The sequence below is a fragment of the Akebia trifoliata genome, chromosome 8 (genome assembly GCF_017979445.1).
Source record: "Akebia trifoliata isolate Shusen 1 chromosome 8, ASM1797944v1, whole genome shotgun sequence".
In the NCBI taxonomy this organism is placed as follows: Eukaryota; Viridiplantae; Streptophyta; class Magnoliopsida; order Ranunculales; family Lardizabalaceae; genus Akebia; species Akebia trifoliata.
The window spans coordinates 49,857,047-49,873,220 of NC_141382.1; the positions used below are offsets into that span (position 1 = coordinate 49,857,047).

General features: G+C 34.2%; 1 protein-coding gene across 2 annotated transcripts; it reads right to left on the reverse strand.

Annotated features, from left to right (window-relative positions):
• Positions 1-777: 777 nt before the first annotated feature.
• Positions 778-16,174, reverse strand: EMB1997 (para-aminobenzoate (PABA) synthase family protein). 2 transcript variants are annotated; one of them, XM_086449249.1, is made up of 14 exons: positions 16,021-16,174; positions 13,740-14,118; positions 12,109-12,240; positions 10,725-10,792; positions 9,902-9,966; positions 9,562-9,628; positions 8,748-8,984; positions 8,538-8,661; positions 6,765-7,039; positions 5,663-5,742; positions 3,883-3,985; positions 3,355-3,437; positions 1,895-2,524; positions 778-1,305 (listed from the first exon to the last, which is right to left on the reverse strand). In XM_086449249.1, the coding sequence occupies exons 2-14, from the start codon at positions 14,071-14,073 to the stop codon at positions 804-806; spliced, it is 2,700 nt and encodes an 899-aa protein (XP_086305375.1). In that variant the 5' UTR covers positions 14,074-14,118; positions 16,021-16,174; the 3' UTR covers positions 778-803. The 2 variants fall into 2 exon arrangements, with proteins under 2 accessions (XP_086305375.1, XP_086305376.1); XM_086449250.1 differs by lacking the exon at positions 16,021-16,174 and adding an exon at positions 14,402-15,960.

Genomic DNA, 16,174 nt, shown 5'->3' on the forward strand with positions numbered 1-16,174 from the left:
AAGGTGGCAGACATTTTCTCTGAAGGGTATAGTGAGGGTGGTCAAATGTTTATTTTCTCCATATGAAGGGCGATTCTAAGGGAAAGGAGTGTATCATCAACCAAAATGTATTGGAATATCACTTTGGTTGTCTTAAACAATAAAGGCCTCACTAGTCTATTGGTGTTCCATCATCCAAGATTTAGGGGGATCATGGGAGTAATTGGTGTGAGGTTCATGACAAGACTATCTTGTTAAGTTGCTTCCCAAATTTCGGGGTGTCTCCGGCCTTCTTTAATACAAAATACTTGAACAGATCAATAAATAAAAAAGGGACTGAAGTGTGGGCTTTTTGTTTAATATATTTACATTATAACAATTAATATATTTCTTGTAATTCTTCTATTTCAGTTTTGAATTTGACATATCTAAGATTTTATTCAGAGAAGACGTTCCCAACAAACTCATAGTATACTAGATTCATTATTAATAGAAAATGGACAATTAGAGAACTGAAATTACTTACAATGGGAATTTGCCTCAGATCAAGGGTGTCCCAGACAAATCTTCTTTATTAAACTGCATATAAAAAAAGGGGATTTTTTTTTTTTCATTTTCATTGATCAGAATGTTTGGAAGCTATTATAAAACTTTATAATGTGACATGTAATTCATTTCAGAGCCAACAAGATTGCAGTTCCTGCTATCAAATTAGACACCTTTTGTTACAGCAGCAAAATCCCTTCAAGGGAATGAAAAGAATACAAGGTGAAGTGATACAAATTACTTTAAAAAAAAAAAAAAAAATTGCCCAACTGGGCTTTCTAACAGCTTGAATCTGATTTGATCTGATATTCCATCACTGTCTTTACAGGGGCTCGAGTTTTCAAAATCATTTCTTCATATTCATCTTTCGGGTTTGACAAAGCAACAATTGCTCCTCCAGCTCCAATAGAAGCTTCACCCTCATGTATGACAACTGTTCTAATCACTATGTTCAGGTCGAATGTCTGGTTATAAGAGAAGAATCCTATGGAGCCAGAGTAGACACCCCTAGAGCTGCTTTCAAGAGAATCAAGAAGTTCCATTGATCTCAACTTTGGTGCACCAGTCATCGAACCTCCCGGGAATGCAGCTTTGACACAATCGACTGGGCTCAAACTCAAATGCTTCTTTCCTTGGATAGTACTCACCAAAGTGTGAACGGTTGCATACGATTCCACCTCCATCAAACGAGGCACATGGACTGAACCAGGTTCGCAGACACGGCCAAGATCGTTCCTTAGAAGATCAACGATCATCAGATTTTCAGCTTGGTCTTTCTCACTGTTGAAGAATTATAAAGACAAAATAAATAACCATATTAGCAAAACATCCTCAAGACATTTCTGACAAGTTTACGCAAATTTATATATATATATATATATATTTTCGAAGATGATCAGGCCATTGGCATCTAGTCTTGCTTCTGTACAAATAGGACTGTATACTTAATGTGAAATATTAAGAGAGGGCTGCTATTGGCACCCCCAACTTGTACTTATTACACCCCAATTAAAAATAAAGAAAATAAACAGTTGAGAATAAGTAAAAGTTGGGGTGCCAATAGAATCTCTCTCACTTTTGTGTGTCCTAGATTTCTAATTTTTATGGTTTAAGATTTTATGTGAGCCTAATCATAATTACAAACAATTACTGAAATTGTTTGAACAGTGTTATAACGTTTTCTATGGTTGAGAGAATAATTTGAGCCAAACCTTTGTAATGTTCGAATGGTGTGGTTTAAACATTAATTGGGGTGATAAATAATTTAAGAAATTGGATTGTAATAAGTAAAAGTCAGGGTACCAATAGCAGCTCTCAATGTTAAGCACGGCTTTCTAAGTAGCCTAAAGAAAAGGTCCCATAATTTTACCTGTGTTGCAGTTGCAATTTAAGCTGTTTATCCTCCTCCAGTGTCGAACCGCGGGCAATGGTGCCCTTAATGGGCTTTGCTTCCAATACACCATTTCTATCCAACTGTAGGAATCTCTCAGGGGAAGAACAACAGATGCAAAGATTTTCCTTGGAAAAATTAAGCCAGGCAGCATATGGGGCGGGATTCTTTTCTCTTAGGTCAAGGTAGAGTCTAAGATAATCTACATCGCTGATATTCTTTCGTATTTGAGTTGTAAGACACAACTCATAGCTTTCTCCATCTTTGATGAACATCAAACACTTCTCAACATCTTTCATGTACTGATCTCTTGATTTTTCAACATGGAACCTGGCTTCACTTGGGGCCCAAGCTGCGGACGATGACATCTGTTTCTTGATCTTTTTAGTAGCTGAAGCTTTTAAATCAAGAAGCTTCTGCTCTGTATCATCCAACCACGATACCGAGGTCGAGCTTTCGGGATGAAGAATTTCACGTATAGACAAAATATATACATCATCATAATGATGATCAATTACAACAAGATTATCCGCAAAGAAGAAACAAGCATCTGGTGTCCTTGATCTATGACGGTTAGATGCCTTACCACATTCAACTTTAAGGCCATACCTGCATCATGGAAAATAGAAATTGACACCTGTAAGACAATGTCAAATTGTTTATATGGAATTAAAGTGAGACTAAATGCAACCGACTTAGAGGGAGGTATAGGGCACATGATGTCCTTTGGGTCTTGAAATTCAGTGTATGGGAGGGTTGGTGGAGTGCAACTTCTCAACAGCCCAGCAAGTTAAGTAAAAAAGTACTGAATGTGTTATATTTGACATGGGTAAGAGAATCAGACACGCTGACTCCCACAAAGGTATTCTGACATGTTTGCATAACTTATTTCACATGTGAAGAGAGATTCTTTTTGTTTATTTAGTTCTTAAGTATACAATATAGAAAGGATGTGTAAGCTGATAAACATTAAAAATAAATAAAAGAATGATTGAAAAAATTAAATGTTTGTTTTTATGATGAAGATTGTTAATATGTGTATAACATGTGGGTACAATGCGGCTTCCAACATGAAGAGTTCTTGGAAAATAGAATGTCCTTGTTAGTTGTTACCTAGCGAGGAAGTGATTTCCTGAAAATTGTGGGTGCTTCTCAATCCGTTATGTGCAACACTGACCTCTAATTTCCTTGAAAAATTTCGCAAATTTACTTACATTTCTTAAGCGTCAATCAGGTATCAAAGCAAATTTCTTACGGAAAGAACTTGCTGATAATTATGACAAGGATAGGTTTTCAAGGGAATAGTAAAAAAAATTATAATGAACTAAACCATCTATTATGATCTGGAGTTATCTGAGCATGGCATTGGAAATCTTAAGAGCAACTAATATTATCATGTTTGGTGAAATTGACTAAAACATGGTTAAAAAACCACATACCCAATGAAACCAACAAATCCACCACAAAAGTCAAATGGAAGTCCTTCATAATCTTCTTTTTCATAACGAAATGATAGGAGTTCCTGTTACACATGTCAAAGCACAATAGTAATTAAACTGGCTCACCTGAACACAAAAATTTAACATTGGAAACACAAAGTACACGTGTTTCAGACACATATATTTGCATATGGGACACTATCTTTATATGAAAGGAAGTTCTCCCCCTAATAACCACACAAGTCAAAGTGTAAATGTACAGGGATGCTGGAAAAGTCATAAAATTACTTCAAAAGTGTCATTTTTTTTCAGGGTAGAATGTATGAGATTATGGAAATCCAATGTTTGATTAGTCATGAATATTTTTTTGTTAGAAATGAGACAGCAACTGCTACAATCAGTTACGTGAAACACAGAAATAGTTCCTTTTATATAAAAGGAAATAACATAATGGGAGGTGCTCATATTCAAGTATGAATCAAATCGAGCTATTACCATTTAACAAGCATAGTATGCAAATTAAAATACCTTGTTCAAAAAATTGAGAAAACCATCTTCTAGAAATGTGGTTCTTACAGATCCATGTGCGTCCTCAGTTGATAAATAACCCCCACCCTCTGCAGTCATTCCACTGAAACGAGCCCACAAAGCCCAGATTTATCATTTTATAGAAATATTAAAAAATTGTGCCACTTGGATTAGAACTTAAATGTGGAAGTGCTAATAATACAAGTGTTTGTATTTGTGAGATTAAATTACATGCCCTTATTTTTACATTATTTCCTACTTCATTCAATTAAACTTCTGTTCAGGTGGTAAGGTACCTCTTAGATGGGCTATCACTAAAAGATCATATTCATCAGATAGCCCAAACTCTGCATCACATGGGACTTCATGTAGCTGTCTAAGTTTAAGCTCTTCAACAGACAGCTAAGATCATCATATCAGTATGCTTTTGTGTAATTGTCCATCCAAGAGGTGGTCCACCAATTAAATACTCAAGATATCCAACAAAGTGGAAGTTTACATGGTATACAAGGGCCTAAGTTGTCACCATCGAAGATACAAAAGTCTAGTCCTAAAAAAATAGCATGCTAGAAACAAAATTGAATTGTTGCAATCAAGATTTAGAAAGGCTAGCCTCGAGAGGGTAAAAGCGTATGCCATGATGCTATAGCCTCGAATCTAGAGAAATAGGTATGCACCTCTACGGGTTGCTCGAATTGGGAAGTGATGAATCAACTAAAACTAAAAAAATGTTTTTATTTTTTCTAATTTTCTTTTAGACACAAAATACCCCTAAAACTACTCTTTTCTGTTAAAAAACAACCATAATGATCCGATCTTGACGCTCCGATGTCCTCTTGGTCGAGAGAAATCACAATTTACCTATTCAATTCCTAGTTTTTGTCATCTTGAAAGATTATGTGACCGTGAGCCTTTATCACCTCCAATTTCCATTCTATAGCTTCCTTTAATTTCTTGTAACAAGACTTTATCAAATGCATAAAGGAAGAGAAGGAAGTGAGTGTTAAATTACTTAAACATTGCAATGCCTTTTGCAAATGCATAAATCCCTACAAGTGTTAATATTCTATTTTAGATTTTAACTAGACAAAAGAAGGGCACCAATACAATTGGGAGATGACAAAGAAAAAAATTAGAGAAGGATTCCAAAGATGATAGGGCAATCAGATACGATGAATGTTTGGATAACCCTATTGGCGGCGAGGTAGGGAAGATGATCATGATTGACAAACAATATGATATTGTCGCCACTTATGATATTGTAAATTATTGAGTGGGGATGGGATATGGATTCTGGAGCTATAAGATGTTTTCAAACAAATATTTTCTAACATGTTGTTAGTTACTTATATTGGGTACTTGTTCTGTATATTTAGTTTTAGGATTCGGATTGTGATTTATGTTTATTTAAGGTATGAATCATGTTGATGAGTTATTGATATAAAGTTAATGGGTTAAAAGTGCCATCCACCAAGGAAAATCATAAGAAAAGAAGTGTTGTTATGCTTACTGTAATTATTTCTTTATATTCCTATGATCTTATTATTTCAGGAAATTTTAATGATGTTTCAAAAAACTTCAAAGCCTTATTAAAGCCATACCAACTTTTGCTATTGCCACACCAATTCCTATGTAAATCACCAACGAATTGCACACTGTTGGGGTGGCGTTAGCAAAAGTTGGTGTGGCAATAGCAGCTCTCCTTATTAAATTATAAAAAAAAAAATCAAGGCCTAAGCTTTTCCTTGAGTGCAACATTTGGCTTGATGAATATTTAAACCTTTGATCTGATAGGCTGAAAGTTATTTGTTTCCACAGAGATCCTCCTTTTCCCCCCATAAATGAAAAGCGCGCCCTTTTCTGCAAATACACACAAGGAATGTTGAGTAATAATGTTGAACAACAAAAATCTTCCGTTTTTATGAATATTAAAAATTATTTTAAAATAATAAATATTTATTTTTGTCCTCCATAATTATCATATAACCTAATAACTTGGTCAAGTTTTTTACCCAACACTATGCATTTTTGAGTTAGCTCGAGCAAGTTGATTCCATCGAATTTGGGGCCAAGTCACTACGAAATCCTATCGAATCGATTGCAATGTACCAAAATGGGATTTGAAGATGACTTGGCCCAAACTTGGTGGAACCAACTTCTTGAGTCAACTTGGTCGAATAAGATAAAAAATACACTGAATTAGGTCAAAATTTTGACCGAATTATTTGGACAATAATATTTCTATGAAAAATAAATATTTTATTTATTAATTTTTTTTTTTGAAATATTCATAAATTTAATATAATTTTATTTGACTCATGTGAGTAGATTTGCGAGTTTATGAGTTGATTCAATTACATGGACATTCAAGTTGAGTTTTAAAACCTAGGAGTACCTCAAATATTCACCAAAACATGGAGGGGTAGCTCTCAAATAAATACGTTTTCAAACCTAGTTAATTCTGGTATTTTAACTTTAAAAAGCCCTTACTAGACTACTATTCAACAAAGTGAGTACTAAAGAGTCCGTATTTTTTAAGAGAGGACTTTTTGGTACATAATTTCAAAATTTTGGTCCTTTTAGTCATTGTCCCTATCTTTTTTCTATATTACATGGCACGAACTAAAATGTTTTTTAACAATATGGAATAAATCATAAGGACTTGCTGAGCTTGTGGGGAGTGTGTCTAACACGTCTTTAGAGTCGGGCATTGGCACAGGTTTGTGTGTTTGTTACATGGTTTACTAGATATATTAATTTTATAGGCAAAGAGTTGACAAGATATTCCCTAACTGAAAAACCATGTGAAAAAATTATGAGACAACATGAAATTACAAAGATTACCATCATCACCATAAAATAATTGAAGGCTAAAAGTAAACCTGTTCCACCGAGGAACTGTCCAACCAAAAGGTGTTTTCAGCTTTCTGATTTCCAAACAGTTCACAGAATATATTTTTTGCCCCACCAACTTGACTAGCCAAGCGATCAAATTTCTTCCACTTCAACTTTAGAAATTTTGCACCCATGGTTTCATGTGAGAGCATCACTGATTTGCACATATTTAAATGGTTCCCTCCATCCACATTATTCACTATTAGCTTACTTATAGGCACTTCTCTGAATAGTTCACTTGCATAGGGCACCTGCATCCATGCTAAGCAAACTTTATGTCACAGAGAAGCAATGGAATGTTACAATCACATAAATATCCAAGGTGCACCTCAAAATTGGTAATATAAGGTACAAACTACATGGACCTAAAGGGCAATTACCTTTAATATTTATTTGTTCATTTTATTCTTTTCTCTTTTATGGGGGTTTTTTTTTTTTTTTTTTTGTGGGGGGGGGGGGGGGCATCAACTATTGAATAGAACAATAAATGGTAAACTTTCTAGGCAAAAATAAACATGATTAGATGCTCCAAATTCCAAAAATTCAATTCATAAGATTTTTTTTCTGGACCATTCACATATTCTTTCTGACACCATCCACAACATGATGGGAAGCTTAGGATCATTAGATCAAGTTAGTTTTGCCTTAATATCTTATAGGTAGAACCTGCCAAATAGTGAGTAATTGCACCCTTCATGCATACCCCACCATTATTCCTTCAATTATCCCTAGAGTCTACTAAGAAAGAGATACCTCAAAACCTCCCAAGAAACAAATATATGCTAGATTTATCGGTCTTTAGCAAAATATAGACACCATAGACAGATGATCATGCCAAAACAAACTAACAAGGGGAAAAAGTAAATGTTTCATCTAACCGAGGTATTAAATTTTGATTTCAGTTAGTCTCGAAATAGAAATATTTCGTTCAATGCAGAAAATAATACAATATTTGGAGATGATAGAAATGACAGAAATATTGAAGAAATTTTCATTGACCTTGTAGGAAATGATAAAGTAGGCATTAAAATACACTCATTAGGTCATCAAAATACAATAAACTATCATATGGAGTGTGAAATTGAAGATTGACAACATTTTGCTACACATACACACAATATTGAGAATCCAATAGTGGAAATAAGAATGATAATGTTGCATTAAATATATAAATGTAAAACACTGAAATGAAGAAACTATTAAGTATTGCATCCATGTGTTATTATATTTCTTTTATTTTTTAAATAAGTTTGAATAAACTGCTAATGTATCCAATTAATTAAAACATGACTCATTGGGTGTGTGCTTATATAAACGTAATAATATGCTTAGAATACCTGAGAATAAGATGAAATAGATAACTAATATTAATGGATGAATGTTATATGCAATTTTTTATCAGTAAATATTATGTGTAATTTACAAGTTCCTTTTAAAAGCAATTATAAGTTTTTCAAAAAAGAAGATTCCAGTCGAAGTTTACTATTCATCGAAATATTTCCACCGAAATATTGCATTTTTATACCTAAAATTTGATAGTTTCAGTCGAAATTCACCATTCATCGAAATATTCTGCGAAATGAATAGAGATTTCCACCAAAATATATACAAAAAGAAACTTTCGGTTAAATTTCACGTTCGAACTTTTGGAAAAGGAAATATTTCGCTGTATTTTGTGGAAATATGTCAAAATTTAATACTACACATCTAACATATATAATGAATGGCTAATATTATAAATAAATGGGCCCATTTTTTACCACTATTGTGAACATCTCTTTCATGAATAGGGGATGACCCCCTCGACCAATAATCCAATGTAATCTTTCTGAAGTTCTCAAATATTCGCCTTCCGTGACAGGTAGCAATACTCTCAGGATGAAACTGAATATAAAAACAAAAGCCAAGATTAAAGTGAAATGTAGAAGTCAAGATGGAGAAGACATCAAAATATTGAGTATCCAACATGCCTGCACCCCATAATGGGGCCTGGTAGAGTGCATAATTCCCATGATAACTTTAGTTCTTTCCATTTCCTCCGAATTTTTGGAAGAGCAAGAACCTGTATTCTTCGTATTCGTTGCAAAGAAATCAGATTTCTGGTTCTCAAGTAAAGAATGTGTGTCTCCAGAATAGCTCCAAGCTATAGGAATAATTTCATCGGGAAGTGAGTCTCCATCAATTACAAGGGAATGATACCGTACAACCTGCAAGAAATCAAAATCATTAAGAGTTATAAAGGTGACGCTCAAAATAAAAACATTTTCACTCTCGGGGACCAGTTTACGAGACCCATCACAACTATCTCTAATATTTTCAGAAATTTCATAATATTTTCCAGATATTGAAAACGTTAAAACTTTAATTTTTACTAAAAATTGTGTTAGTTCTCATAAAACTCTCATCTTAATCCCAAGGAAAACAACAGGTTTAGAACCCCACCCCAACAACCCCCAAACCTGGTAAAACTCTACTAGATTGAGGTTGGTGACTAGAAGTGAGGCGTTAAGTCCATAAGAAACACAACACAAACTGGCCATACAAAGATTTGTTTGTATGACGCTATTCCATAATCGTTACCTTTTCTTGATATCAGAGATGTATATTCTCTACCAATACTCTTTTATTCATTAATACATAAATCTCGGCACTTAAAAAAAAAATATAGAAATCTGAATGAAACAAACTATCTACAACATATTAAACCCACCTCCGAATATGTATTTGAATATTAAATGCCATATATAAATTCAAACTCTTTCATGTATATGAATTCTGACTCACCTTGAATCCTGAATTTCTTCCAGAAGGAATGTCATGGAACAGATTGCACCCCTCGTGTTCAATTTCACTGAAGGGGGAAAGGAATAAGTTAATAGGGACCTTACTGAACCCAACTATATACTTAACCTTCTGAGAAAACATAAATTTAAATATTAGCCAAGCCATAACTAAAGCCTATGAAATAATTTAAGCAAAATATGTAAACAATCAGAAAGAAAAGAAATTTCCAAGGCTTCGATATGTGCTTTCCTAAAAACAAAAACTATTCCCATACGAGATGACAAAACAGAGGGGAACATGCGAAATGACTAATAAACCATGAATTATAAATTTAACATACCTCAAACGTCCATGGACAGGTTCAGGGGCGTGGACAATTTGAGCACCATGCACATATCCTAAGGCCTGTAAATTTGAAATTGCCATTAGGAACAACTGTGTGTAACAAACAATAATGGTAATACAACCAATCCAACCTTTTTTAGCATTCATTCTATCAATAGCTATATCCTCTGTAAAAACGTGCATCTTTAAATCATTTCCAACTAAGTCCAGGCATTTTTTGCCTTCCTCACACCCTTCTAGAGTCATCAACTTGTACCAAAGCACTTCTAAAACAGTCATTGATCTTCTTCGTAAATGTCCAAACCATCTAACTTGACTTTCCTTTATTTTATCTTGTTTTTTGGATAGGTAAATGCAATTGTATTAATCTTGGTCGAGATGACCAAAAGAAGACCTAAAAGACCCAACAATCTTGGAACAATCTACAAGTTACAAACCCAGTCCCATATCTCCAAGAAATCATCAAAGAAAACTCCTTTGAACTACACAAAAACTTTACACCAAAAAAAAAAAGAAAACCTTTTATAGACACTAAGATATCTTGCAAAGAGGATATCGTAGATTCCATTGAATGTACTCATTTCTAATGTTCTCTTTAACTACTTATCGATCTCAACATCCCTATCCCTTCTATATATAATCCATGACCAGTCACTTCTTGATTGCCTAGTTACTACCCGAACAAGGAGTACAAAGAATTGAAAATGAAAAGAAATTCATTCTCTTTTAACTACAAAATGATTATCATTCAATTGAGAAGAGATCGGAATAAACAAAGAAAACCAATAAAAGACTGAAAATACATGTAACAACAATACCTGGTGGCCAAGGCAAACACCCAATATTGGAATATCCTTGCATTCAAGTAGTATTCGCAAACATACTCCTGTAAAATCAAATGCATACCTAATGTTATCGTGACAAACCAAGTAAATAATTTTCATACAGTTGAATTTGAGCATAAATAAAAAAATTGTATTGGTTCTAATATCATCAAGGACAATAACTAAAAAATAGCTGTAATAAGGTTGGCCAAGGAGACTAGCCACCCAAAATTTTGTAGATTGGATGATCTAAATACTTTCCAGATGATGAGATGCTAAAATAGCAAAACACAAGGACCCCTATGGTCCTACTACCTCAGCCGTCATGTGTAAAGAAAATCCCTCCACTCCTATGAAGAATTATGAGTGAAGGTCCAGAAAACCCATCCCCTAACATTATATATTGTATTTACAACATATACTACTCAAAATATACATCATTACTGAACTAATATAGATAAAGGGTCTTGTTAACGTGTGCCCTAGATACACTTTGGAAATTGGATTTTGTACCGAAAATGACCTTGAAAAAATTGCTTTTACCAAAATACCCTCAAACTCCAATTTCCAAAGTGTATTTATTGCACTTTAACGTGTGCCCTTAGGGCATGCGTTAACAAAATTCATACATAAATAGTTAGTTTATACTTACTCCATATTCATACTCTCTATTTGTAATCCCACTTGTAGGGCCCATGCGAATATCTTGATCCAACCATACAATAGAGTCTTCTTTAATAAGATGACCATTACTGAATATCAATCTGTCCAAACATCACTAACTTATCAAGAGTTTCCCTAATCTAATGGTTTACTTTTAGAGAGCTGCTATTGGCAACCCCAACTTTTACCTATTACACCCCAATTAAAAATAATGAAAATAAATTAATGGTTAAGAATAAGTAAAAGATGGGGTGCCAATAGCATCTCTCTCTCTCTCTTTTTTCACTAGATTTCTATTTTTTGGGTTTAGGATTTCACATGAGCCTAATCATAATAGTAAACAACTACTGAAATTGTTTGAACGAGTATTATATTGTTGAGATAATAATTTGAGACAAACCTTTGTAATGTTTGAATAGTGTGTTGTAATCTTTAATTAGGGTGTGATAAATAATTTAAGAAATTGGGGTGTAATAAGTAAAAGTTGGGGAGCCAATAGCAGCTCTCTACCCTCTACTCTCTACTTTTACAATCCCGAATTTCCAATTTCAGGTCATTTTTTCATGAGGTTGGTAATGGAAAATGAAATTGATCATTATTTCTTAGGGTGTTCTCAAAAACAAGGATAACTCTGTCCAGAGGAATTGTCCAACATGATATTCATGTGGGCCCTACATGAAATTTTTTTTGTGTAAAGCTTAAATCACTGCCTAACCTATGTCTGCTGGACATGTCGGCGATCCAGGCCCAGGTGATATGACAATATTATCAAAAGCTTTTTCTTCATACAAATAATAGCGAATGCACTCCCATGTCCACTCATCATTTTGCACCACCACTGGAGGCACTGTAGCACAATGATAAAACCAGAAATAAGATGTTAGAATCATTACAACCATTTAACCAACAACTAACAGATGCTTGACACCAATCAATAATAACATTTCCTGTCCACCAAAATCCTGAGATTGATATCATGGCCAAAGGAAAAAAAAAATAGACAAAGAAAGCAGAGACCACTCAGGATAAATTGCAATATATGCTGTGAAGCTAAAGGCATGGAAAGGAGAGAGCGAACAAGACAAGTTTTTGTTGTGACATCGTCAAACATGCAGTGTAAAGGGACTAAAAGGGAGAATTAATAGAGGTCAGTTTTCTACATGTTAAAAGGGGTGTTCAATCATTTATAGTATGTAAAATTGTTGGCCATGTACAGTTGTGAATTTGAGATCACAGATCTCGTTCATTTTTCTTCGGGCTTCTAGAACATTCTGAAAGGAAGCTATGTCCTTCATTTTCTCTAAGTCGCACTAGATTTTGCCGGTGCCGAGTTAAGGGGGTAGAAGAGGAAAGTCAATAAAGTTGGTGGAGTATTATTGGAAAAGTGGGGAGACGAGGAAAGGAAATAACGTTGAAGGGTATTATTGGTAAAAGAGGAGAAGAGATGGGCAATCTCTAAAGTTGAAGGAGTATTCTTGAAAAGGGGGAGAAGAAAAGGTAATAAATTTGTTCTCAAGATGCATTAAGAGATTAAATCCTAATCACTCTTTGTGGGGGATAAAGATGGGGGAACAACCGTCCTACCTTATTATACAAATATTTCGAATACAAGCTGCTGTGGTAGATCATCAAATAACAGGTTATTTAGAAAGGTTTACCTTCATATGTTTTTCTATATATGATATCTTATATGAAGCAGATGTTTAAACCCTTCTTTACTCTCTCCGCCATGTAGCACACTTTACCATTCAATTGAACTCATTTCTCAAGTTATTTTTGTCACCTGTGCATCCTATTTTTTCCTAGAATCTCCAGTATTGTAGGAAACTATCCTAACTCAGCCAGTTCAACATTGAATAGTATTGCATATCTTTCATAATCCAAAATCTAATTTGATATCTTTAAGATCTAATCCAAGACCTTTCGTAATTTACTGTTTTCTTCCATGAGACAGACCTACGGCTTCAAAACTTATACCAATCTCCCTCAAACCCCCCCCCCCCCCAACTACCACCACGACATACACCCACCCAAAGTTCCAACTGCCCACTAACTGCAGGAATATTTGGTTTGCACCTTAGACATCTACACAGCAAAACTCAGTCTAATAACGCTTCACCATGTCTCCTAATATTTACAATCTATGTTTGGAAAGACAATCTAAATTATGCACCAAAAAGAAGAACAACGTGTGCAGCATAAGTTTCACCTGAAAGCCAGAAGGGTGCTAGCATTGTAGAATCATGGTCAATCAAAATACTGGAAAAAAATCCAATATAATATGAAGAGAGAAAAGCACATGGGTGCAAAAATATGGGGAGAGAGGGAGAAATAGAGAGAGCTTACCTCCATTAATGACAGATAATTCTTGGTAAATGTTGTATGTGTAACTATCATAATTGTCAATCAACAATGTCCTCACACATTTGAATTTCAGATTTGCCTCATCCTCCACATGTTTCTCTCTCATGTATGATTCTTGTAGACTTCCAGGCATCAAAGGCCGATAAACCTCCACCTTTCTTGTATCATGATTTACGACTCGAAGATTGCCTTGTTTCTTAAACCTGCCAAGCCTTATGAAATGTCTGGATACAAGTGATTTCTCATTTTTGTGTTGTAAACTCTTGGAACATTGACAAGAGATTTCGACAGATGATGAGACCACGCTAAAACTCATCTTCTCAAAGAAAAATAAGAAAAATTATTTTGTGTAGCCTGATTTCTGCAAGTAGCAAAGTATACTGGTCAGGTAGACCATAAAACTTCCAGTTCAATCCTTCGATGGATCTTGATGCCATAGTTGAAAATTATTGCGATAAAATGGTATAAAAAGTTAAGAACTATTTTGAAATATCCAAGAAACAAGTTTTTATAGCCATATAAGTTCAAACATAAAAATAAAAAATGATGGGGGGGGGGGGGGGGTGGCATATACGTGTATATATATATATATATAGAGAGAGAGAGAGAGAGAGAGAGAGAGAGAGGAGAGAGAGAGTGTAAACCTGAGCTTAGGCATTGAAATCAAAATTTCAGACTAGTCTTCCACAAACTTAAAAATACTAAAGTTGGAATCCTATTTTTCCATTCTATTCCATCTTGAGCCATATATTCAGTCAATGCATGTATCTTCATATATCTTCTAACTACCTCCATCCACTTCAATTTCAATCTTCCCTTTCCCTTAGAACCTTGGACTTGCACCAATCTTCTATCACCAAGTCCACATCTCCACTACACTAAAGTCATAACATAGCTAATGTCATGATTTAGGCTTGCATTGATGGAAGTGAAACATGTGCAAGGTTGGTAGTCGGTGTAGAACATGTACTGAAAATTTCTTCACATTAATTCCATCTCTTTGTTTCAAGTTCATGCTAGGGAGATCTTTAAACTCTGTGACTTGGGTATATTGTGTGGCAGGGATTAGGTAAGGTGTTCTCTAAAAATGATAAACTTCAACAACACCCACTTACCAAGAAGAAAGGTCTTGATTCCCATAACAAAGATAAACGAGTGCGGGCAAAAGAAAACTTAAGGTTCAAAAGTTTAAAAGGATAATTGAATTCAAAGTTCATAAGATTCAAAATTACAAATGGGTCTTTTCATAAACTTAAAAACACGGATATAATAAAAGAACCCTCTAAGGGAACTAAATTCCCAAGCTTCACAACAGTATTAAAATTCATAGTATGAAATATGATTCAAAATTTCAAATGTTATTATTTCCCAAGTACTAAGATTAAAACTCTTGAATGGTCTTCCATAGACTTAAAATCACTCACATATTACCCATCACTTTTAGGAGAACTAAGTGATTGCAAAACATAAAGGCCCTGCTTGGTACACTACAAAACATTTGCAAATGCTAATAGTTTGCCATGAATGATTTACTATTTCTTGGTAACCATTAGGAAATCTTGCATATCTTTTTTTTTTTTGTAATTGGTTGATCTATGCAATAAAAAATTTTACTGTGATTTTGGAAATGATTTGCGGTACTTTTTGTGCCACAAATCATTTGCTGAAATTTCTTAAGAATTTAGGTCACCCATGCAAATCATTCGCATTGTGTAACCAAACAACCCGTAAACTTGATTTCAGAAAATTATTTGCATTTGCAGCATACCATGTAGGGCCAAAAGAATACTATCTAAAGGTCTTAGGATTCCAATTTTCAAAAGGGGTCACATAAACACTTAAAATACCAAAAGCTTCAAAGAGAACTATAGCAAAATACCAGAGTGATCACAGATACAAATTTTTTCACCAAACATGAACAAATCCAAATGGAACAAAACCAACATCTGGGCATCATACAATCACTGCATAAATAGGTTTTTTTCTCTCAATTCACAGGAGTTTATCATGAACTTTCCATCAAACAATAAGTGGGCAACCTTTAAATATCCAAAAAGTAATCTATCACCCACCATGTTTACACCAAGATTCTGCTAATAATCACAGAAACCATGAATTTAATATTACACAGATCATAACATTTTAGGCAAATACCAATAACTCTGATATGAGAAAACTATATTTTTTAATTAATAATGATAAAAACATTAATTACCAAGAATTAAAAATAAAAATAAGAAACTGAGAATCAGAAAAAGCATACCTTGCAGACGGTGTGTAAGTTGTACTTGTACGGCCGTTGAGTTTATTCTTATACTTATATAGATTCAATTTTTTTTGGTTAACGGTTCAGATTCAATGTTAGGAGATTCTTTCGATTTGGACTACGAATATTTTCTGGCAGGCGATTATTACAA

Coding starts and splice junctions, on each gene's coding strand:
- EMB1997 (XM_086449249.1), bottom strand. CDS start 14,073: ATGAGTTTTAGCGTGGTCTCATCATCTGTCGAAATCTCTTGTCAATGT. Junction 12,241..13,739: donor ATTATCTGTCATTAATGGAG/GTAAGCTCTCTC, acceptor ATTGTGCTACAG/TGCCTCCAGTGGTGGTGCAA. Junction 10,793..12,108: donor GACATGTCCAGCAGACATAG/GTTAGGCAGTGA, acceptor TTGATTTTACAG/GAGTATGTTTGCGAATACTA.